The 24,411-nt window shown below is 36.8% G+C and overlaps 1 protein-coding gene across 3 annotated transcripts in view; it reads left to right on the top strand.

Moving 5' to 3' along the window:
- Window positions 1-24,411, top strand: part of LOC121431125 (nucleoprotein TPR-like) — a 70,252-nt gene that overhangs the window by 34,800 nt on the left and 11,041 nt on the right. For all 3 annotated transcript variants that reach the window (XM_041628628.1, XM_041628627.1, XM_041628629.1), the window contains 25 exons: window positions 2,416-2,493; window positions 3,264-3,374; window positions 5,257-5,366; window positions 7,167-7,314; window positions 7,633-7,770; window positions 8,431-8,615; window positions 9,215-9,277; window positions 10,520-10,561; window positions 11,113-11,154; window positions 11,800-11,832; window positions 12,458-12,536; window positions 13,174-13,341; window positions 13,495-13,533; window positions 14,347-14,440; window positions 14,910-15,097; window positions 15,702-15,823; window positions 16,302-16,570; window positions 17,235-17,447; window positions 18,023-18,107; window positions 20,057-20,126; window positions 20,735-20,933; window positions 21,494-21,630; window positions 22,379-22,588; window positions 23,036-23,150; window positions 23,603-23,802. In XM_041628628.1, the coding sequence (XP_041484562.1) occupies window positions 2,416-2,493; window positions 3,264-3,374; window positions 5,257-5,366; window positions 7,167-7,314; window positions 7,633-7,770; window positions 8,431-8,615; window positions 9,215-9,277; window positions 10,520-10,561; window positions 11,113-11,154; window positions 11,800-11,832; window positions 12,458-12,536; window positions 13,174-13,341; window positions 13,495-13,533; window positions 14,347-14,440; window positions 14,910-15,097; window positions 15,702-15,823; window positions 16,302-16,570; window positions 17,235-17,447; window positions 18,023-18,107; window positions 20,057-20,126; window positions 20,735-20,933; window positions 21,494-21,630; window positions 22,379-22,588; window positions 23,036-23,150; window positions 23,603-23,802 (3,138 nt within the window). The remainder of the gene's footprint in view (window positions 1-2,415; window positions 2,494-3,263; window positions 3,375-5,256; window positions 5,367-7,166; window positions 7,315-7,632; window positions 7,771-8,430; window positions 8,616-9,214; window positions 9,278-10,519; window positions 10,562-11,112; window positions 11,155-11,799; window positions 11,833-12,457; window positions 12,537-13,173; window positions 13,342-13,494; window positions 13,534-14,346; window positions 14,441-14,909; window positions 15,098-15,701; window positions 15,824-16,301; window positions 16,571-17,234; window positions 17,448-18,022; window positions 18,108-20,056; window positions 20,127-20,734; window positions 20,934-21,493; window positions 21,631-22,378; window positions 22,589-23,035; window positions 23,151-23,602; window positions 23,803-24,411) is intronic.

Here is a 24,411-nt window from a genome sequence, read left to right as displayed (position 1 = left end):
AAATTTAAATATTGTATGGTTCAAACAATGGAAAACAAAAGTGAGTGAGGGACATCATCAACTCTCATTTCTATCAATTAATTTTGTCTTGTTTATGGTCAAAATAAAGTCCCCGAAAATTTCCGTTGAAAAAACAATAAAAACAAAAAGTAAAAAACATGGAAATACATAAGAAATTTAGAAAACAATAAAATACATTAGAAAATTAATTCGATTTTAATTTTTTTTAAAGTACATTTGATCAGATTCATATAAAGTATCTGTGTACCAAATATTAGCATTTTTAGGGGTATTATTTAGTTAATTAAAGCAAAATTTTGATTTTGCGCATTAATTAGCAATGAGATATTTCACAGAATTTGATCTTGTAATTTGGTAGATTATGCCATGGGTAACGCGCGTGCCAAGTTTCGTCGCGGTCGCGCGATCGACGGCCGAGATCATAAGGGGGGGGGGGTTAATCAGCCCCCCCAGTCATCTTAGGCATCGAAATAGCCCAGTCTATTTAGGGTTAACCCTAACAATCACAGGGGACTGTAATGGCCCCCTCAAAAATTTCTATGATAAATCCATGAGCATGACAGGGCTACGTCATATCGTTCAAGACTATTTTTTATTCAAGATTCAAGATAATTTATTGTCATGCATAAGAATACACAAAATTCGCTTTTCGGGCATGAAGTTACAAACAAGTAGTAATAAACAATGGCATAAATAATACAATTAACAAACAATCATAACTGTTAAAATATGTATTGCACAACTGTACAAGAAGAAAAGAGAGAGAAGGTAAGGGGAAGAATGAGATCATAGAGGATAGATGAGAAAAATAGAAGATAAGAAAAGAAGAGACGTCAGAGAGAAATAAGACAATGCAATTGTGCAACCTACTTACACAGTACCAGTCACACATCTCAACACCCGTGTACCCGTCCTACCAGAGAACGATAGATTATCTAATGCTCTCTGACCGAAACAGGCAAGCAGGTGTCAAGGACGTACGACTGGCACTGTACCTCCACCCCGCAACCCCCACACCAGAGTACCCTTCTGTCGTGACTGCAATCACCATGCAACAACTACCCAGTGTTCACAAGAACCACGCACATTTCCTCACATTCTGCACAAAAACTCCCCCCCCATGTACACTCCTCTACAAATATGTCAATCATACGCTCAGACACAGGCCCACACCGAACATTCACTGAAACATAAGTCAATATGAAGGGCACCCTGGTGTGAGGATGCTTAAATGGAGACATAGAGACAATAAATCATCCATTGTTTAGCAATAAAAACACCTATGTAATAGTAAAAATTTCAAAAGCTGCGCGGCTGAGGTAGGAGAGCAAGGAAGTGAGAGAGAGAAAGAGAGAGAGAGGGTATTCATGATAGACACTGTAACTTCCTATACTTTGTAATAAATAATAAATAACATATATATAAATTGGTAAATCAATAAGTAATATGTACGCATACAAATAAATCTACATTAAAGTATATACACTGTATAAAAAGTGGTAATGATCAAGTATAGTGGACCAAGCCATACGCACAGGGATACAATCATGGATATGCGGTTATATTACACAAGTGCCTGTCAGACCCTAAATTGCTCAATAAAGTGATTTCATGTATAAAGCCAATGCAATTTTTTTGGCCAACATATGTATCTTTATCAATATTTGTACTTTTTGTTACTGACTGGATAATTATTGCCAATAATTGCCATAAAAAAAAGTAACCAAAAAATTGTACATAAAAATATCTTATAAAAACAGTTAAATCAAATATTGAAAATTATTTTGATCAGAATCCTCAATTAAAGAAATAAGTAGGTCAAGGGCTTTCTTTATAGATTTAAACCCAAACTTGTATTTCGTGTACTAAAATTGGTATAATTCAAATGAAATAAAGCATAATGATTAAATGAAATTAAGCTTTGAAAGCCCATAGTTTAATAGATTATGTCATTTTCTTACATTGTGCAAATTCTTCTCACCCCTAGATTACCAAGACTCAAAATACCCTGAGACTACATGATGTATGTACATGTACATGCATGAGGAATAAACTTATAAAATGTCAACTTACTTTTTCGGCATTCAATTTCCATGATTTAGTAATTTTGGGAAAAATATATAATTTTCTGTTGGAAATTTAGTAACAAAAATTGTAGTCATCTCTTACTTTATACTCCAAAAATGTATTTAAAACATCAAGAGCTTAAATCATACTGTATTAAGTGTATAATTTAACTGATTTACACGAAATTGCATCGTTCGTTGGGGAAAAAAATGTTTTAAAACGATTTATAACGTTTTAAAACATTAAAAAGCGTTTTATTTGTTTTTGTAAATAAAAAAAGTTTTTTATTACAACCCTGTTTACTAAGCACTCTTTCATTTCTTGTAGCTCGCCAGTCACAACAGTAAAATGGCAGAGGTAGAGGAAGTTGCTAAGAAGTTGCAAACATCACTCGATTCATCAGAGGTAAGGTTGCTCTGGAATACAAATAGAACACAAAAATAAATACATGAATATCTGTCTACTTTTCACTTGGTTTTGATAATTCTGTTCCATTTTGATTGAAAATCGAGTTTTGTCAGAATTTCTGGGTTGCTTTACATTAGAATCTTTGTTCAAGAAAAAAACTGTGTTCTTTGATTAAATAGTTATTGTTACAGTGGTGTAGTGGTTCTGACTCTCGCCTTGTAAACAGAGGGTCGTGTGTTCGAATCCCACCGCGGTCTGGCGTCCTTTGGCAAGGCGTTAATCCACACTTTGCCACTCTCGACCCAGGTGCTAAATGGGTACCCGGTAGGATGTGAAAGTCATTGTAGCTTTCCAGTATTGTGTGCGCCTCACAGGCGACTGACTGGAATACTCCCCAGGGAGTGGAGGATGTGCACACATTGTGTGCGGGAATGACTGATTGAATCCGATGACCGGGGTAATAATATATCTGTAAAGCGCTTAGACACGTCGTTCCGATGGATTAAGCGCTATATAAAAGCGGATTATTATTGTAATTATTTCACATCAACTCTTTAGCAATGACTTCTGTTTGTATTTTTGTTTCTTTTATTTTTCGATAAAGATTTGCCTTTCCAAGTTCAAAACCCTTTGTACTTCTCACACATCTATATCATCGTAGTGCATAGTGTTTATTTTGAACATCTGTATGTTTAGTTTATCCTGTGAATTTTATGCCTGACTGCATGACAAGGAATGTATTGAGCCTAAACTATTGATCATTTCAGACATCGTGGAAGGAGCAACTTCGTATTCAGAAGGCCGAGGTAGAGCAGCTCGCACAGAGAAACAAAGAGCTTGAGAATCAGAACCAGATGTTGCATCAACAGCTAGAAGCAGTAAGAATGTTTGAGTTATTTATATCCTCTTAAGCAGTAATTATACAACGGCCATACAATGGCTGTGATCTTTCAACATAAAACACAATTGTGGAATTCTGCTCTAAACAAATGTGGAATGTGTAGTGATTGAGAAGTTGTACGAAAATTGTGCAATTGTCATGTGCCACCCTAATACACATTTGCTCTACGGCGAGTCGAAAACAGCCGTGTTATTAATTTTTATACAAACCACCTGTATATGTAGCTTGTAAATGAAATGTTAAAGATAAATTCCAGTATTGGTAACGATCTCAAAATGACTTTTTACAGAATCTAAAATAATGACCACCCAGGTGTCTGTTTGTATGAATAAAAAATATGTGCCAAAGGATTCTGGAAGAAATAGTGTAATTGCTGAGAAATAAGCAAAATAAGCGCGGATTCGGTCACTTCCGTCGGGTCTTTATTCCAGCAATAATAATACACTGTCCCACGTGTGCCTATCGGTGTTGGTGATCTTCAGTGTGAACATTTTTCAGCGTAGATTTCAAGATTTCACAAAGTTCAGATTATGTAACTGTACCAGATCTAGATCCTCGATGATATACAGACAATTAAGCCTGGTTTTACATACTTTCTCATGAAATCAGTGTTTACTGCAACTACTGGCATTTCTCTTTAAAACGGCTGTTTTCAACTCAACCGTACGGCTGCCGTAGAGCAAATGTGACCAAGGTATAATGAGATTGAATGTGATTGGTAGGATACGATAAATACTGTGGGCGTCCTACGATGACCATACACCAAATGTAAATGCGCACTAGCATCAGCTCTCTCATCAGTGCGGGTATCCATTGACACTCATGGGTTGGGTTCTTAATTCCAGTCTAAGCAAGAATTTTACTCAGTGGGTGATTTCAAGTTCAGTGTTGACCTTTTGGTGTTGGTGTTGGGTCAATTTTTACACGATTATAACACCAAACAAAAAGAGGATGGTCCCGAAAAGTCACTCACTAGTTGCAGAGATGTCAATTATGTGATCTGGATCAGTTTTACAAACTCTTAATAAGTTTTGGAGCTAGGGGAAGCAATCGAAATTTCAACACCAACACCAAGGCCAACACCGAACTTGAAATCACTCAGTGTCTTTGGTGTATGTTGTATGTAGATTTTCATAGTAGAACAGCACCAAACTGAAAGTGAAGTCCGGTCCTGTAACTGATCTGACTAACTGGAGTTAATAGTTTGATATGTTGTTGGTGTTGGAGCGAGCACAGATGGTTTCAGTTGTGCTTCCAACACCAAACGCGTAACCCAGTGTATTCCATGCAATAATAAATCAATATTACATAGGTTATGTAGATTTGAATCAGAGATTGGTCAATACGCAATCACATGACCATAGCAGCGAGGATCGCGCTATATTCTAGGATTTGACGTCACCTTCGTGAATATAACTGCGTTGTATTGTCAGTTGCGGCTTATATTCACTAAGGTGACGCCGCACACTGCTTACAAGTTGCGTAATTCGGTAGTTTATTTGATGTATGCGCTAGTGTTAACATGTTGATGTTATGATTATTTTCTTTAAAAATTTGTATTACGTAAATGGATCAGAGCTGCAGCAAGAATTTCGGGTTAATCAGAGAGAGATGATAAATGCAATCTCTGATGGCGAATCCACATAGACTATATATTATAACAGATATTGCCTGGTCTATCTTTTTAATAAATAACATTTTAACTCCCCTCTGAAGCTATATATTTTCCTTCAGCGCTGCGCACTCCGGGCAAAATATAATCCCTTGGGAAAAATACAACTTTGTCGGGGAGAGGAAATGTTATATTCAAATTCTAGGTAGGCACTATCTGTAAAATATTTTCCTCTTTGTAATTGCAGTTGAGTAATAGGATGTTAAAGCAGTCATCACATGCCAAGGACTTTGCAAACACCAGTATTTCTCTCCGAGAAGAAGACAAATCGGCAGAACAGCTTCTGGATGTTATCAAGTAAGAAATATAGCTTTTCTGTTATTACATGACTTGGTGGATGTTTCATTATAACTATAGGGCAATTCCATAAAATATGTACGTCCGACCCCCTATATGTGGGACTTTCATGAATCTCTGTTTCTGATTTCTTGTTCTTTTGACAGTGTGTAATGCTCTCAAATGACCATGACTTGGTCAGTTTATGAAGTGAAGTAAAACTTGAGAAAAATGGGGGTGGGACGTAAAAAATGGTTGATTATTTTATGGAACTGCCCTATAAGATTATTACAAAAAACTGTATGCATGACTGGTGACCCCATTCTTGGACCTAAATTAACACCATTGAAAATTTGGTGTATGGAAAGAAAGAAATACCAGTCGTACATGAAGTCATGCCTAGCTTACAATTTTATTAAATGGCTTTCATGAATGAATACAAATTCTTGTCCGATTCCCCTACAATTGCACTTCTATTTGGGGTTGTATTAAAGGAGAATGAAACCATTGGAACAAGATAGCTTGTGTGAAAACAGAAAAATCAAAGAAACAGATCAACGAAAGTTTGAGAAAAATCGGACAAATAATGAGAAAGTTATGAGCATTTGAATATTGCGATCACTAATGCTATGGAGATAGCAAATTGGCAATGCGACAAAGATGTGTGATGTCACTTGTGAACAACTTTGGTATATATTTCACTAGAATTGCCTCTTTCATAACATCTGTCCATAAATAATGTGTTCTGTTTACATAAGGGCATGTAATACATATTTTTTAAGAATACATCATGGATAAAGAGTTTGTATCATCATAAGAAAAAGCAAAAAGAGACATTTTGAGGGTATTTTATAGTCCACCAAAGGGAAAGTTGTTCATCAGTGACATCACACATCCTTGTCGCATTGCCAAAGTGAGGATCACCATAGCATTAGTGATTGCAATATTCAAATGCTCATAACTTTCTCACTATTTGTCCGATTTTTCTCAAATTTTCTTTATTCTTATTCTTTGATTTTTCTGTTTCTACACAAGCCTATTTGTTCCAAAGGTTTCATTCCCCTTTAAAACACAAATCACAATTCATCCTCTCAACCACCTTGTTGTCAGTGATTTGCATCCATGCACAGGTTCTTTGCCATTTTGACCGGGCAATAACTTGGGATGTAGGGCTTCATGTGAAAAAACATTACTAATGCTCTCAGATTATCATCCCATGATTAGATAATGAGTGAAGCAAATACGGGGTTTGGACATACAAAAAGGTGGATTATATCATGGGATTGCCCTTTGTCCAAAATATATGATGTTGTATAAAAACAATAGTTTTTAAAATACATGTAAACGTAGCACCATAGCATTGAAAGAACTTGCTGTATGAATAATGTCAGTTGGTTGAATTATGTGAAATCCTTACATCACCAGACCTCTCGACTATTTTGGATTTAGAGCAAAAGTATGATTTTTTGTTACCACTTCAATCTCTTGTTATGGTATGATATTACTATTTTTCATGATAATTTTGTTGCACAATCGTACGTTGAATACTGTTTCTCTCCTTTTTTGAGCAAAAATCAATTCACATCTTCCAGTTACATGGGTTTGGAGGTCTACAATATAAATTATAATAAAGAGATTGAGTAACTTTGTGGAGGTTTGTTTAGCTTCCACGTGGACGCTCATGACAGATGATCATTGGTGTAGCAATAATGCTATTGATTAGCTTGAAATTGTCCCATCTGACCTAAAGGTTTGCTGCAAGAGACAAAATATGTTTAGATCCTGAACAATGTTAACGATCCCTTCAATGGACTTTTACAGGTTCTTGAGGCGCGAGAAGGAGTTGGCGGAGAGCCGGTTCGAGCTGGCCCAGACGGAGACCCTGAGGCTCAAGCACAAGAGTGAGCATCTTCAGAACCAGCTGGAGCAAGCGCAGAAGAGCCTGTCTGGAGAACGGGAGAGAGCCCAGGTAAGCAGGGAAAAATCACTGTGGGCCCAGGCAAAATCCCGTGAATGACAAGGAATACTGTACTTTGAGTTGACCTTTGACATTGATTTCATATGTGAAATAGTGATCGGATGGTTCTATTTATGTATTATTTTTTGTTCATATTATATAATTCTCGGGGCTTTTACAAAGTGTAAACAATTTTTTTGGATACGCACTGTATATCCTTGAAGTGTATAGTGTTTATTTTGAACATCTGTGAGTATAGTCACTCCCCCAAAATGACAAGGAATGCTGTACTTTAACATTGATTTCATCTCTTTCTTTCTCTTTCTATAGGTTCTTGTTCAGTCATCAGCCCAACACCAAGATTTAATGAAGAAAGTCCAGAGTTTAAATGTTGTCACAGATAGCAACAGACTTCTGAGGGAGGAGAAGGAGAGGTTGGAACAGCAGTTACAGCAGCTGAAGGCGAAGGTATGAACAGTGCAATCTTCTGTTTACACACCCTCTCGTGTTATTCCTTGTGCACTTATATTCCTCTCAGTTGGCCCGATTGGTTCCCTTAAATCATCAAGAAGTTACTTTTTAGAATATATAATACAAATTATTGCTTCTATAACAATTGCCTCTACATGATATGAAACCATCAGCCTGTATTACTTTTTGGGCAAACCATTGCATTTCTTTATTAGGGATTACTAAACCAATGTAACTTTGTTTATTTACTTTGGAATTTGTTTACAAATAGGTGCAAGCTTTGAAAGAAAACGAAAACCACAAATTTATACTGTAATAGCTGTCCATGGTGCATACACTGCATGTGTGTGTATTTGATTTTTGTCAGACGTGTATCAATCAGATATGATTATTTACGTCTGGGACCGACCTTTAACGTCACCATCCGAAAGACGTGACCAGGGATTGAACCTCAAACCTCTGCATCAATTTGTAACTTCCCCACAGCTTGGATTACAGGCGCACACCACAACGCCCACAACGCAAAACAACAAAGTTAGGCTCAATTGCATGTCACGTGTCATTATTGTGTTTGATTTATGTACCCCTGTAGGTATATCTGTACACCATGGCTATGCATCTTTTTTACATTGAAATATGGTACCATTTTTCTTTCAGGTGAGTGAGCTCGAGGCGGCTATCATCCCTCGCCAGGAACAGACCCGTACCATCACAGCGCAGAGGGATGCCCTGGCTGCCGAGAAGGTCGCCCTGTCTAACGAGGTGAACCGCTGGAAGCAGCGAACCAACCAGCTCATCGAGAAGTCCAACAGGACAGACCCTGAGGAATACAAGAAACTCTTGTAAGTTTCAAGTAAATTGCAAAGTGATTTGATAAAGATATATTTGCTTCTATACTCCCCGCATACTTACTTTATCAGAAAGTATATAAGTAGTCTATGAGCTGAGACCCATATACTGTAACCAACAGGACAGATCCAGATTAATACAAGAAAATCCTCTCTAAGTTTCATAAAAATTGCAAAGTGTTTCGATAATGATATACTTTCTTCTATACTACCCACATACTTTATCAGAAGTATCTAAGTAGTCTGCAAGCACAGACCCATATACTTAAACAAATTATGCCATGTCTAGTTTGAAGACTAGACAGTATTCTTCTCCACAGTACATAGTGAATCTAGGCTTGCTACATGTACTTCAGACTCTAGATTATGCACTATGCAAAATTGCCTAAACCCAATTTTCTGTGTCTACAGCAGTATGACTGCTCAGCTATAACTAAGGTGATACTCCTCCATTCCACAAGAGTTACAATTAGGCAGGTACAAGCCTCATCAAGCCTTAATAGAAGTTGTCATTATTATCATTATCATCCATGGTTCTCTAATGCCACGTGAAACTTGAGCCTTTCTCTTTTCTCTTGTTTATTTTCATTCAGGGCTGAGCGGGATCAGAATAAGAAGCTGATATCTGAGAAGACCGAGGAGATCATGAGACACAAGTAAGTTCAGTCCAAGTGGGTGTTTTATAAAGCTGTCCATGAGTTATGAGCGAATTTACGAACTACTGGTGATCCTTATGCTAAATGATATTCACCAAATCTTCATTGATGGTGATTTAGTGTCACAGAAAGGATTACCAGCAGTTCTTTTAGGCGCTTGTTTATAACAGCTTTATGTGATGAAACACCATCTGAAAGGGATGCTATTTAATAAAGAAATAGCTAATTGGGGTACTATTTATCCCTTATAAACTGGTATGAAGTAAAATACAATGCAAATATGATGTGGAATCTGTTTCACTTACAATGAAGTGCAACTTTAGATCTTCAATTCCTAGTTGCATATGAAACATAATGGCCCGTATTCTGAAGTCAGGTTTAACTTAGACCATGGTCTAACTCTGTGCTAAAATTATGGGAAGCCAAAAGTGTCAAAATGTTTATTAAGTTGTACGTTTCTTATGTTTACTGTGCTCTTTCCTGATTCATCGATGGTGAAGACAATCATCTATACTATCTAGACAATTATGAATGATTTGAGAGCCAAATGAGCTGAAGTATGATATCTCTACTGTTAGTGATTTATGTAACAATTTGCTTTCCATACTTAAACCACAACTTTAAACCTGAGTTTAAGTTAAACCAGACTTCAGAATACAGGCCAATGCATCTCAGCATCTGTCTGATCATGCTCGGGAGGTGTGCACTAAATTGTTTTCATTGATGACATTGGAGACGATTGCCAACTGTGGTAATGATTTCAAAATGAGTCGGTACCAACTCAAATAGAACGACCATCCGAGAGTGTGTAGTTATAAATAAAGAAAAGGATGTGCCTAAAGATAATGGAAGAAATTGTGTAATTGCTGAGAAATTTTCAATATAAACATGGTATGCCAACATGCATATATAACTTTAATTCATTTAATTGAAATGAAGTAATGAACTGTCCAGTGATTAGATTTACGGTACATTCTGAAATTATTTGCTGAAAAATTATTTGTGTGTGTCAGATGATTGATAATTTTCTAAATCTATTTTTTCATGATTTTACTTCTATGAAATTATTTATCTTGAATTCTCCTTTTTTCATTATTTTGAGATGGACTAGATCCTTAACTGTAGAAGTGGGATACTATTGAAATATACAGTTTGGGAATAATTATCAGAAGTAAGGTTTTATAATAATTTTGTATACGACTTTCTGAAATATATGTATTTTTTTTCTTATTCCGTGTGTAGAGCTGATGTGTCCAGGCTGAAGTCTGAATTAGGACAACAAAAGTAAGTCCCTTTCTGTCTTTATCCGTTCATTGTTTACTTTATGGAGTTACGCTTTTGGCAATATAGTTTCCCCCAATATGTAACAAAAGTTACAGTTCTGCATAGAGAGTGTATATCAATAAATGTTTCTCATGCCCGTATTCTGAAGTAAGGTTTAACTTAGACTACGGTCTAACTATGGTCTAAACTTATGGGAAGCCCAAAGTGTCAAAATTTATATAAAGTTGTATGTTTCTTATGTTTACGGAGCTCTTTTTCTGATTCAACGATGGTGCAGACAATTATCTATTTATACTTCTTAGACAATTATGAATGATTTGAGAGCCAAACGAGCTGAAATATTATATCTGTACTGTTAGTGATTCATGTAACAATTGGCTATCCATACTTAAACCACGACTTTAAACCTGAGTTTAAGTTAAACCCGACTTCAGAATATGGGCCTCAATGTCTAGTTATTCACTTTGTGCCATTTTCTGTTTAGGATAACCAGTTTCAAGTATCATCCCTTCTTGATGTAATTTATTTTGTCTTGTTTTTCTTTTTTTTAGGACGGAGATAAGCAGGCTACATATGACTGTCAACTCAACGAAGTGAGTATATTTTCATGTATTAGCCAGACAAGCATATTCTTTTGTGTGTGTACTTTTTCCTTTGTATTTGATGCAAATGTACTTATGTATTATGTATTTTTATTATTTTGTTTTCACTATTGTAAAATAAATTTAATGAAGTAATGATTATAATAATGAAAGTCTTATATAGCACATTTTAGACCTGTAATGACTCTCAATGCACTTTACAGAAAAAAATCATACAATATAAGAAATTATTTACAATAACACTTAAAGAACTTCAACATTAATCAATTACATGTGGCATAAGTATTATCTAATGAATGCTTCATTAAAGAGATATGTTTTGAGTTGGGATTTGATTTTAGAATAAATGAAAAGGTAATAATAGATTACAGATTCCTCAGTTCTGTTCAGAATAGAATCAGAATTCTAAATAAATTTGAAAAAAAAAATGGAATCCGCACCTCTTGTCTTTCAAATTAAGTTCTTTATTTAGGCATAATGTCAGTGGTACACATCATGTATTGATAAAAAATTGAGGAATTCGACTTTCATAAATTGGTAAATGTAAATTATAATATTCAATTAAGTTGTTATTTATTCATTACTGATTTTATTCCATTGTCTTATCTTTACTTTTCATTTTCATTTTCATTGCAGAAATGAAAAATCTGTAGTAGAAAACAGCTTAAAGTAAGCACTTCACTTATTTTATTTTGCTACAATAATTATTTAGAACAGACACAATGAATTTTACTTTCTATGTATATGTGTGTTATTTGTACTGCAAAATATTAATATCACCATTCATTCGAAATTAAGACTGACTTTCAAAACAGTTGTACAAATATTACATTGTATTATATAATTACATAATTAGATTTTATTCAATTAAAATCTATGAAAAGAAACAAAGACAGGCATTTCAAAAACCAATACATGCCTTTCTTCAAACTTCTTAGATATACTTAAATGACCCATAATTTGAAGCATGAGTGTTAGACCATTTTTGAAAGAAATTAGTTTAAATAACTGACATATATTGTATAATGACATATATTGTATAATGAAGTCTAATTATTTATTGGGTCATTTAAGTATAATAATGTATTATTTCATTTGGATCGGCCGTACATAAGGTACATAAGGTTAACCTATTTTTGGTTGCTACCCTTTCAGTATACCAGTAATACTTTATTTATGTCTGATTTATTTCATGTTTGTACTATATATTGTTTTTGTACAGAGAAAAATAAATTGAATTGATTGATTGAATTATTTATTGCAACTTGGAAATGGTTTCACTTATTTCCTCCAGGGCTGAGATTGCTTCAGTCAAGGCCAGCTTTGCTGCTAAACAGGATGAACTGGTCAATAAGGACAAGACCATTAATCAAGTAAGTGGACAATGAGAGATAGTGATGTTTGTTACTATGGCTGTGATGATGATGATGAGAGTGGTGAAGATCATGGTAGTTTCATGTATAGTGATGATGATGAGGATACTGATCATGAAAGAGAAAATGAAAATAAGGATAGAAGCAGGAAGAAGAATGATTTTGAGGAAGAGGTAGGGAGAGGAAGAGGAAAAAGAAAAGAAAGGAATAAGAAGGAGGAGGTGGGGAAGGAGGGAAAAGAAGAAGGAGAAGACAACGGAGATGAAGAAGAAGAAGAGGACGAATATGAAGGAGAAGAAGAAGAGGAGGAAGAGGAAGAAGAAGAATGAGACAAAGAAGGACAAGAAGAAAGAGAAGAAGAAGATGAATATGAAGAAGGAGGGGGAGAGGGTGGAAGGAAGGAGGGGAGGGCAAAAGGAGGGGGAGATGAAGAAAAGGGAGGAGGATGTCATGATGTTAGTAGTGAGCTTGATGGCCATGTCTTCCATAGTATGTCCTACATGTAAGAGAGAGGAAGAGATAGAGACTCGCACAAATCAAAAGGATGAGAAAACCGAGGCTATAGAAAGTTCTTTTTCAATGGATAAATTAACTACCTAGAATCATGTCCTGATAACGCTTAACCTCATCTTTTCAGGTGAAGAAGATTGGCCGCCGATACAAAGCTCAGTACGAGGAGGTTAAGCTTCAATTTGACAAACTCCAAGAGGAGGTTGATAAGGAGAAGACCGCGACGCCACAGCCTGACCCCGAGACAGAAGCAAAGGTCAAATCATTAGAAGAGGAAGTCACAAAGCTCAAGGAGGTAATGAGATTTTCTGTTATCGGCCTTTATTCATTCTACAAAATTATTTTGGAAATCTGATCATGAATTGCAAATATATGTTGAACAGCTGTTTCCTCGTGTTTGATAGGTGTCCTAACTTTGTTATTTCATTTTTCCTTCATAACTTTTCAGCAAAACACTCAGTTGAAATCGGCAGAAGATTCAGCAAAGGTAAAGGAAGAGTGTTATTTGGTTTTCTTCTTTCCTTTTCTTCTTTCCTTCTTATATGTCTTTCTCTTCATTATCTTCTACTTCTTTGTTTGCTTCATCTTTATTGAAGTTTTTGTTCAATTTGCTCTTATTTCTTTAAATCTGCATCAATTGTATTTACACTTGGTAGAAATGATCCTTGTGTAATACCACGTGTGTTTATGAGTATGATGGGGTCAAAGGTCATGTTTGGGCAAAAGATCATATTGCATATATATTATTGATCATGCTATCAATGAGACTCATGGTTCATGAACCACCATGTATTTTCTTCACCTCTTCCTGAGTCCATTTTCTTGCTCTTTTTCACATTGTCTTGATAAAAGACAATCATTAATCACCCCAATTTATCCATTGAATACAATGGTAGTTAAAAGATCATCAAAGACCTTCCCCCTGTTTTGATGGACAGCTTGTAAATTGTGTGTGGGAAATTTTTGAAGTGAAATATATAAAAGCATGTGTGTGTAAACTGCAGCCTTAGTACATTAGAAATAAAACCCAGAAATGTACAAGAAATAGAATAGAAAACACTAGTCTGTGCAAAGAATCTGTATAAAACAAGGAAAAATGTGGTATTTATACTCTCTGTAAGCCTGTGTATGATTTTAGAAATTTGAATTTTGTACAACTCTACATTTTTGAAGGCTACATGATATTTTACATTGACATATTTTTGCACAGTGAATAATCAGGAATGATATATTTGACAAGCATGTAAACATGACATTGAAGTATAACATGATTCCATATTCATCTTGATGATGAATGCAGGCACTCCAATCTCAGCTGACAGAGAAAGAGGAACAAATCGAGAAGTCCAAGAAACTCATGCAGAATGTCAGACAGAAAATCAACAACCTAAGTGGTAAGTGATCAGTTTGGACAGAATTCTGCCAAATTTGTCTTGCCCCTGTGCCTTTTGAATGCAGGGAGGTATTCCACGTAGATTAAATGTGACTTTGAGTCTCGGTCTCAGTTAAATATAATGCATTATCATACTTTTCATGTGTGTGGACATTTATACTACCCTTACACTTCAAACCATGCACCATAATTTTGACTCTTGTACTATATTTTCTTGTTTTATCTATTACAATATTTTAATGTCATGTAATTGTGTTTTATTCAGATCTCCATTTTTTTAGCAGTTAAAATGTGTATATTCTATTGTCATGTGATGATGTATATATTTTGCTTTCAGCTGCTATAATTGTATATACTATTTCATGTGATTGTATTTTCGTGTCCCATTTATTACAATGCATTTTTTTAAAAGTAAGCAGAATGTCTAGTTGTACATTTTATTGGCATTGTCATCCCCCCTCCATTTTTAGCTGATAAGGAGAAGCTGACCGCTGAGAACAATAAGTTCAAGAATCAGATCGATGAGATGAGAGGGGAGATTTCAGCGTTCAATGGTCTAATGAATCAGCAGGAGCGCAGCCAAGCCACTCAGAAATCAGAGTATGAATCACGCATCCAAGAACTACAGAGGGAACTCGAGGATAGTCGTCAAACACTGGTAAGTAATATACAAAATAATACATGTTGTCAGAGGCATTGGTCAGAATTATCACTATTGACAATAACCAAAAGTTCCCTGAGCTACATGTAGCTCATGCCGTTTACTTGTGTGATACAGTAATTTCTTGTAGCTTGAAGGTAAGAATGGTATAAAGCAAGAGGGATAAAACAAGTGTCAAGTTTTACAATCATTCCTCCTTGGAATGTAAGAAGAGATTTAGAATGCGATGGGAAAGCAGATGCCACTTGACGCGCGCTAGCTACAACTGAATGGTAGACCGGAAGTGGTTTGGTCATACATGTACATCACTAAAGAAGAAGAAAAATTTCTAGTTCAGTGCACAAGCTGAATGGCAAAAGTCCTGCTGTGTGCTACATCCAAGAACTTGTGGTCGTAGTGAGAGCTTCTCAAGTTACAAATTTATCATCATAAATGTCAAGGAGGGGGATGTAAAACACAATCATATCAAACAGGTTAACATTACTAATCTTTCGTTTTGAAAAGAAAGTCTTCATTCAAAATTTCTTTCCACAAAGCATATACCTAAACACAAAGTGCACACCACTAAATTTTATTCAATTTTTTATTTTTACTTTTCAAGCAACGAGCCCTTGAAGAGCAGCAGCACCAGGAGCAAGTGAGAGAGATCCAGCCGCTGATCGACCAGTCAGATCAAACATTACTCAGTCAACCTGGGACATCAGGAACGTCAGACAGGCAGAGGTGAATTTACAACCTTTAAAGTTCCCATGCTTCTCAGGAACCCTATTGTAACTATTTTTATCTGATATTATTTAAGGCAAATTTTCATCAATATAATGATTTGATTATGTGAGATAAAGCATATAAGGGCACATATGTTTGTCATTGCAGCTTTATGAGTGGGTGGGCTTCTTACAAAGTACAAAGACCTCCTGCCTTCTTGCAACCTATATCAAAGTGTTTAATTCATATTGAAATATAAGATCAAAAGATATTTTCAGGGGTGTCTTGTAGACATACCGTTAGAAGAAACATCCATATATGTATTTATTGTTAAAGTTTGAACCCGAAAAGTACTTTTTTTCCTCTATAAGTTGCTCGGAAATGCCCTGAGTATCTAATCAAGATAGAAAGCGTTATATTTATATTATGTTTTATTCTTAACGTTATTATTTCTTCATCGAGCTTACTCAACAATATCTAATTTCACTTTCCCAAGTACCTCCAGGGAGGAAGCCCCGCCCACCGCCAACATCCGACCAATGGCATCGCCTGCCTCCTCCGTAGGTCAGTCCAAGGGCACATCCTCCCAGAGCACTGCCAAGGTAACGGCCAGCATCCGCCCCATCGCCGTGACCAGGATGCAGACGGGTGTGACCTTTATCACCACCACCATGGCCACGCCCACTACCATGGTGACACCCATGGCAACGGTCATGCCGCAGACCATAGAGGCACCCGTGTCAGACCAAGGATCAGAACAAGAAGGTAAATGTTTGTGTACATTGACTGCTTAGTCAAATAATGAACTTTTCTTCTTCAATGAAAGAACCGTCAATTAGCAAGAATTTTTTTTTTGAACGAGTTACCAAGAATGCATAGCATTATACAAATTGATTGGTTTTTGTAAACATGTATCAAATAAACCATCTTTGAGTGAAACGAAAACCACTTATTTTCATTTAGTGGTAGCTGGGGCATTATGATATAGGTCGTCAGATGATGCGTCTTCAAAATCGTTCCAAGTAAACATTTAAGATCGACGGTGGAGGTTTCAAGGTCATACAGTTGTAGGTCACAGATATCATTTTATACATTGATGATTAAGAACCGTGGATGGATCAACATTAACAAACTTTGCTCTTATTTGAGTGACATCAATCTTGTTAGAATTTTCAGAAAGTGTGGTCAAAGTTCAGTGGTCACAGAGGTCATGAAAATACATTCTCTTGCTGACTGAAGAACAGTTTGACAGATGAACTTAGCACTTGTATGCATAATTGAGTGGAGTTATTCTGATAAGAATGTGGGGCAAATTTAAAAGGCATTTCTTTTGTATTTGTTTGGGGAGGAGGGGGTTGGGTTGTAATACATTTTGACTTTTAGATTTTATTTTGAATTTTCTTGTCCATTTTCTTTTCATGGTCCGTAGATTCCAATGACCAACCATTCCAGCAGGACACGGCTACGGTAGCCCCCTTAGCCCCTGCCACGCCCATCCAGGCGGTCCAACCCACCCAGCAGACCCCACCCACTGCACAGACCCCGCCTTCTCAGCAGACTCCGCCCATGGCTGCTGCAGAACGTCGTACCACGGACCAGCAGGATCCCCAAGGTCAAGAGACCCACAGGGACGATGATACAGGTTGGTACCAGAGTTTGATGGCAACTCTTTCTGTTCTTACAATTATTCAAAGATACAAACATATGAAGTCTCATGCTAGGGATTTTTTAAATGTTTGAAGCTGAAAATGAGCCATTTCTTGCTTGTTTTCTTTCATTTTTTCCACTTATGCCAATCAAAATAAAACGTACAAGATGTATAGCCTTAGCAAGCCTTAGTTGCTTAGGGCTTTCACAATTGCTTGTGTGATCATTTGGTCACAATATATGTTGCATGGAATCGCAACGGTTGTAAGCAGTTGTACCACCAATTGTGAAAGGGGCTTTAGTCAAAATGCCAGCTGCTGGAGCCAGTCAAACTCACTGTAATTAACTTCTATATTGGAGGTTTGATATGACAAGAGTTTGAAATATAATGAAATATATACATGTAAGTAATGATGATATGCATTTATACATGTATAGCCCAAAAGCTATTTCAATATAATTTATTCTGTTGCGTTGCTAGGAAATTTTTGTTCTTTTGTCAGAGAGAGAGAAATCAGTAATAGATTATCTCATAAAGTTACCATGACCATATCTTTTGTAATTGCATAGGGCCTTCAGGCGGTCAGACCGGTGGGTCATCCTCGTCACCGGGCAGTGCTGCAGCCAAGAGACCAAGGGATGATCCAACGGACGGGTAAGATATCCAGAGATCGTAATTCATTGCCTACTGGAACCAGCTAGTCACTGTACACAGCTTTTACATGTACGAGTCATTGAATTCAGTAGTAACCAGGTTAAAAAGAAAGATAATGAGAACATTCCATAAGACCAGTGATCAATGCTTTCCATAGGTTATTTGGTATTATAAAACGGGTTCAAGGATGTAGCCAATGGTGAGTGCGTATTCAAATCACGTCTTCATGCTTTAATTATGCGCAGCCTTCCAGTCGTGCACTTTTCGTGCAGCGCTGTGCATTTTTTGTGCAGCACTATGCAATTTTTGTGCAGCATTAGTTCCAATAGCACGTAAAAACTGATACGCGTTCAGTAAAAGAGGCTGGCTAGGATATTGATGCGCTTATTTAGGTAGGATTTTGATGCGCTTACTTAGGCACGCATAGTAGATATGCCTGTGATGTCATAATTGATAGTCTTGTGATCTCTTCGTCTGTGCGATCGTACACAAGTTGGAGGGATTTGAACAAGATTTCCATGAAAAATTCTTTTTGCCGACCCGTTTTATAAAACAATTAATGCACATTTTAAGATTCGTGATGTTAGTGACGATGCGAGCAACTCTCGGGCATTCACAATATTATGCAAAAGCACTCGGCGCAAGCGCCTCTTGCTTTCGCATAATTGTAAATTCCCTCCAGTGTGCTGCATCGTCATAACACACTCATAAATGTGCATTAATTGTATATTATTCATCTCCCAAGAATGTTCTGTAATCTGATTGGTCCAAATTGGATCGCATGATATTCAGCAAATTTCACCAGTGCATCCAAAATGCACTATTCTGTACTCTGACGTCACACCAAATGTACTATCCTGCACTCTGACGTCATTACCAAATGTACTATCCTGCACTCTTACATCACACCAAATGTACTATCCTGCACTCTGGCGTCATACCAAATGTACTATCCTCCACTCTGACATCAGAGTGCAGGATAGTGCGAGGTATGAAATTACCTAGAATTATCTAGAATATAGATCAAATATAGCATTCAGGGCAACTCAATATCATGGGAGAGGGGTGGGGTTGTATAAAACAAACAATGCACACATTTTTGTGCATAGAGGACCTAAATAATGAACTCTGCTTGACTCGCCAAATGATTATTATACCGCACTCGGTCCTGCGGACCTCGGTGCGATAGATCCATTGGCTCTTCTCGCACATCGTTCATTATTTGGCCCTGCATGCACGTGCTTACGTGAATTATTTGTATATAAGCTACTGAAATTCTTGTATTTGATTGGCTTTGAGCAAATTTGTCAATGTCACTGACAAGTTGCTTCATGACACACTTGCAGTGGGTAAGATATCCATTTAATAATGAAGGGAAAAATAAAGGGGAGCATTTCAAGAAATGATTTTATTTATTTATATATTTATTTCATTTCTAGGCAAGAAAACATAACAGCAATATAAACTTTACAAAAGAAATGTAAAATTGAGCACCAGCCAATGCCTGGGGATCACCTGTATATAAGCTACTGAAATTCTTGCATCTGATTGACTTTGAGCAAATTTGTCAATGCTGTTTGTTAAAAGCTACAAAAATCCTTGCAACCGATTGGCTCTCAGCATGTCAGTCAAAATAAATGAAAAGATGCCTCATGACACACACCAAGTTGCAGTCTCCTGTAGAGAAATGTTCCTGGGGATAAGATGGATGCTTCTAATGGCATAAATCTAAAATCAAGTTCTTTCTAAGTTGATATTTTAAAACCTTGAGATACAAGGTTTTAACATCCTATTGGCATAATTATATGAAACAGTACTTGGATACGATGTAGTCAAATGCAACATGAAATCATTTCTTCATTTCCAGTTTCTTGGAATTTTTTGTCCATTCTTGTGAATTGTGAAGCACAAACTGATTTTTTTCCCTCTTATCTCAATTTCCTGTACAGGGATACAACCACAACAGATAGGGAAGGACAGCCTCCCAACGAGAAGAGGCAGAGAGTGGCCCCTCAGCCGGTAAGCTTACAACTGAGGAGCATTTCATGACAAAGAAGTTGGGGGTTTTCACTGTTGTTATAAACTCCTGCAAATCCTTGCATTTGATTGGTTGAGAGCAAATTAGTCCGTGAAAAATGACTCACAAAATGTTTCTTGAAATGCACTCAGGGGATAGGAATACAAGCCCCACCCTCAAGAAAAGGTGTTTATAGTAGACGTAGTTTAAAGATTTCAGAATTAAAATGAGTAGCATATATATGTCAATAGAATTATACAGATCTGTATGTTGTGCACATACCTCGATTTTGATTTTAAGAATGATATCCCTCACGTATTGAAATAATTTCTGGCCATTCTGTATTACTCTCTATCAAGAGTTCAATCATGCTTTGCTCTCTCAGAGCAGAAGATTGATTATTACTTATATATCAAAGGCTCACTATCTTGGTTATATTCACTGTTATTCATATCAAAGTTTTTGTTTTATGACTGAAAGAAAACTTTGAAATGTGCAACTGAGATATACTGCGGCATTGAGATTTTAGGCATGCAAAAGTTGCGAGGCATCTTTTAGTGTAATTGTTTGTTAATATTTGTGACACCTCTGTGGTATTCTGACACTGCAGCAAGTGAGCAGGGATGAGCCTGAGGAGAAAGAGGACGAAAAAGAGAAGAAACCCGAGCAGACGGAAACAACAGCAACAGAGACGACCACGACCACCACTACCCCTAACATTCCAGCACAACAAGTAGAGACGGAGGCCGCTCAGGAGGTCGAAGCCGAGACACAGTTTGAGGTCGAGACGGCTGCAAATCAGGAAGTTGGTAAGTTGTTGAAGTTGTGTGAGGAGTTGTAGTTGTCATCCACAAGTCTTGAATCTTGTGGAATGTTTCAGGAAGCACCTTGTCACTGATTTTCCCTGACTAAATTGTTTTTAGCCAATAGGGAGGGAGGATTTCAATAGCTTATAACAATAGTCCGTAAAAATCACTATTTGTTTCATGATATGCTTCCCTCGTCTGATCTCCGAGAAGAGAATAGCATGATTTTTTTTGTTTTCCACTCCTCCCTCAGTGCAATATCGACTGCATTTGTTATAATATTGAGTGCTAAATGTCAAAGATAAAAGAAAATATTCTAATCACAGTACATTCAGTTTTGACTCTTGTAACCATCATAGCCTTAGTTTTGTCGATTTGTAGTTGATGCTCTTGAGGACAGATGTCCCATCAGTGGTATTATTTTAGCACATCCTTTTATTGCACTCTGGTGTGAGGGGTTGCAAACATAAATCTTTAAGAGACTAAAACACACACACACAAAAAATGCATTTTAGAGAAAAAACCTGTCCACCCTGTAACTTACATCTTGCTTCTTTTGGCAGAGCCGTCCCAATCGGCACCAGAGACAAGGGTTCTTGAGGTTTCACCAACCGAGCAGCAAGCCACCCAAGAGAGGCAGGATGAGGAGACGGGGGAAAGCAAGTCGGATGATGTGGTCATCGTTGTGGACAGCGATGAGGTGAGTCTTTAGGAAGACACCAACAGTGGAGTGCAATATGGTAATGTAGTTATGAGGATGATGTGGTGGGGATGATGAAGAGACCATGATTATGATGATGGTGGTGGTGGTGGTGGTGGCGATGGCGACGACGACAACACCGACGACGATGATGTGGGATGATGATGATGATGATGATGGTGGTGGTGGTGGTGGTGGTGATGATTTTTCATAATGATGTGATGATGATGATGGTGATGGTGATGATGATGATGGTGGTGGTGGTGGTGGTGATGCTGATGATGATTTTTTATGATGTGATGATGATGATGGTGATGGTGATGATGATAGCAATGTTCATTTATTTCTGATCATGTGATGATGATGATTGTGGTGGTTATGGTGATGATAATGACAATCATAATATTGACAGTGATTATGATGGTGTTGATATTGGCGATGGTGATGATAGTGGTGGAATTTGTTATGATGATGATGATGGTGATGATGATTGTGTTCATTATGCTGATGATAATGACAATGATAATATTGACAGTGATTATGATGGTGTTGATGATGGTGATGGTGATGATAGTGGTGGAAGTTGTGATGATTATGATGATGATAATTATAGTGATGATGAGGATGACCACTATGATAGTGATTATGACATCACTATCACATGAAAAATATTGGGTAGTTCAATTAATTGTACTCTATTCAAATTCATTTTGTTATCATCGACTTGACCGGAATTTAACTTTTACAGGATACCGGTGGAGTAGACTCCAACCAAGACCAGGCTGATCAAGAAGGGGACAATGCCGATGCTGATCTTGAGGGAGAGGAGGAAGTTGAAGAGGAGGTCGATGATGACGACGACGAGGAGGAATTCGAAGGTGATATCGGAGAGGAGGATGGCGAGGAGGATGATGCCTTTGAAGAAGCTGCGGGAGAGGATGTAGATGTGGAATATGAGGTGATTGAATTGAAAAATGAAAACATTTAGATTTAAAGTTCTTTTGCATTATATAGGAAGAATGTTACAAGGTATACTGCAAATTGAAGCTTTTCCGATTCTCTAATTTTCAAGCTTAGAACTAACACTGCATAAAGATAGGGCAGTACATTTTGGTGCAGCCCATGTGACTAGTGTTAAGCGTAAAAGGAAAGTCCACCCCAGAAAAAAATGGATTTGAATACTGGTAAGCGCAAAAGAATTCAAACTATCATAACACTTAAAATGTTATAAAAATCATGACTTTCTTTTTAATACTTCACACCCAATTTTCATTAAAATTTTTAGTGTTACATTTGTTTGAATATCCTCCTTTCTTTCAAATCAATTTTTTTTTTTGGGGGGGGTCGACTTGCCATTTAAAAACATACTTTAGAATGGTGGTTTTCATGTTGTTTCCAATTTTAGGATGAAGAAGGGGAAGAGGAGATGGATGACGATGAAGAGGAAGAGGAAGAAGAAATGGAAGATACTGGAGAGGATAATGGAGAGAACATGGAAGATGATATAGTCGAGATTATTGGTAAGTTTGGAATTTATTTTATCACTTGATTTCGTTGAAACTATATCTAATTGATGGAAATTGATTTCATTGTTGGGGCTCTTGTTCATGAGAATAAACAAAGATATATGATAAGATAATTGCATCGAATGATAATTTTGCCATGTAATCGTGTTGAAATTGATTTTTTTTATTCTAACAAGCTGGATTTTGGACAGAAATTCACTTAGAGAATAGTTAACAGTGGGAGGTTTTGTGGGGAAAATGAAAAAAAAAAATTATTGGATCACCTTTCTTGTTGTACAACTATATAATGAGATGGATTACAAATTGCATATTTACATATTCATGCAAAGTTATCAGATCAACTTATTTTTTTTTATACAAGTATAAGACGGATTACATGTGATTAAATGTGTTTTAAACATGTTTACATTCACAAACTGCATATTAACAATATCTCTTCGATAAAGATGACGATGACCAGGGAGCAGAAGTCGCTTCGGAGATGGACACCCACAGCTCGGACCAGCAGAGTGAGGCCCCGCAGCCCATGGAAGCCCAACAGATACCAAGGGTGCCCCCACCCCAGCTGAGGGTGGTGCCCCCGGACCCCACACCGACGAGCAGCAGTCAAGAGCAGACCTCATCCACTCATGCCCCACTCCTGCAGGTATGTAGCGCTACAGTGTATCCCAAGAAATTAAAGATAAATGACAGTTGTAACGATCTCAAAATGACTTTTTACAGAATCCAATGTAATGGCCAACCAAGTGTCTGTTTGTATGAATAAAAAAGATGTGCCAAAGGATTCTGGAAGAAATTGTGTAATTGCTGAGAAATAAGCAATGAAAATATACACTGTCCCACGTGTGCCTATCTGTGTTGGCGATCTTCAGTGTGATCGTTTTTCAGCTTAGATTTTATGATTTCACAAAGTTCAGTTTATGTAACTGTACCAGATCTAAATCCACAATGATATAGTAATACTTAGCCTTGGTTTTACAGACTTTCTCACGAAATCAATGTTGAACTGCAACTACTTTCATTTAGCTTTAATATGAGTACAGGGTGTTTAAAAAGAAAGGAAACCCAACGTACATGTACATTTACCTTTAATATGAAAAATATATACATGTAGGTACTTATTTAGTACTAACACTTACATGTAACACTGAAAATTATAAACCTTCACTTTCTTGGAAATGATAGAGACATTGAAGTGCATGCATGTTAATTTGTATGATATATTATATTGAAGAACTAAAACAACTTTTCTTGC

The sequence above is a fragment of the Lytechinus variegatus genome, chromosome 17 (genome assembly GCF_018143015.1).
Source record: "Lytechinus variegatus isolate NC3 chromosome 17, Lvar_3.0, whole genome shotgun sequence".
NCBI classification, from domain to species: Eukaryota; Metazoa; Echinodermata; class Echinoidea; order Temnopleuroida; family Toxopneustidae; genus Lytechinus; species Lytechinus variegatus.
The sequence above is the reverse complement of the archived record's forward strand: the minus strand, read 5'-3'. Positions and strand labels throughout refer to the sequence as shown.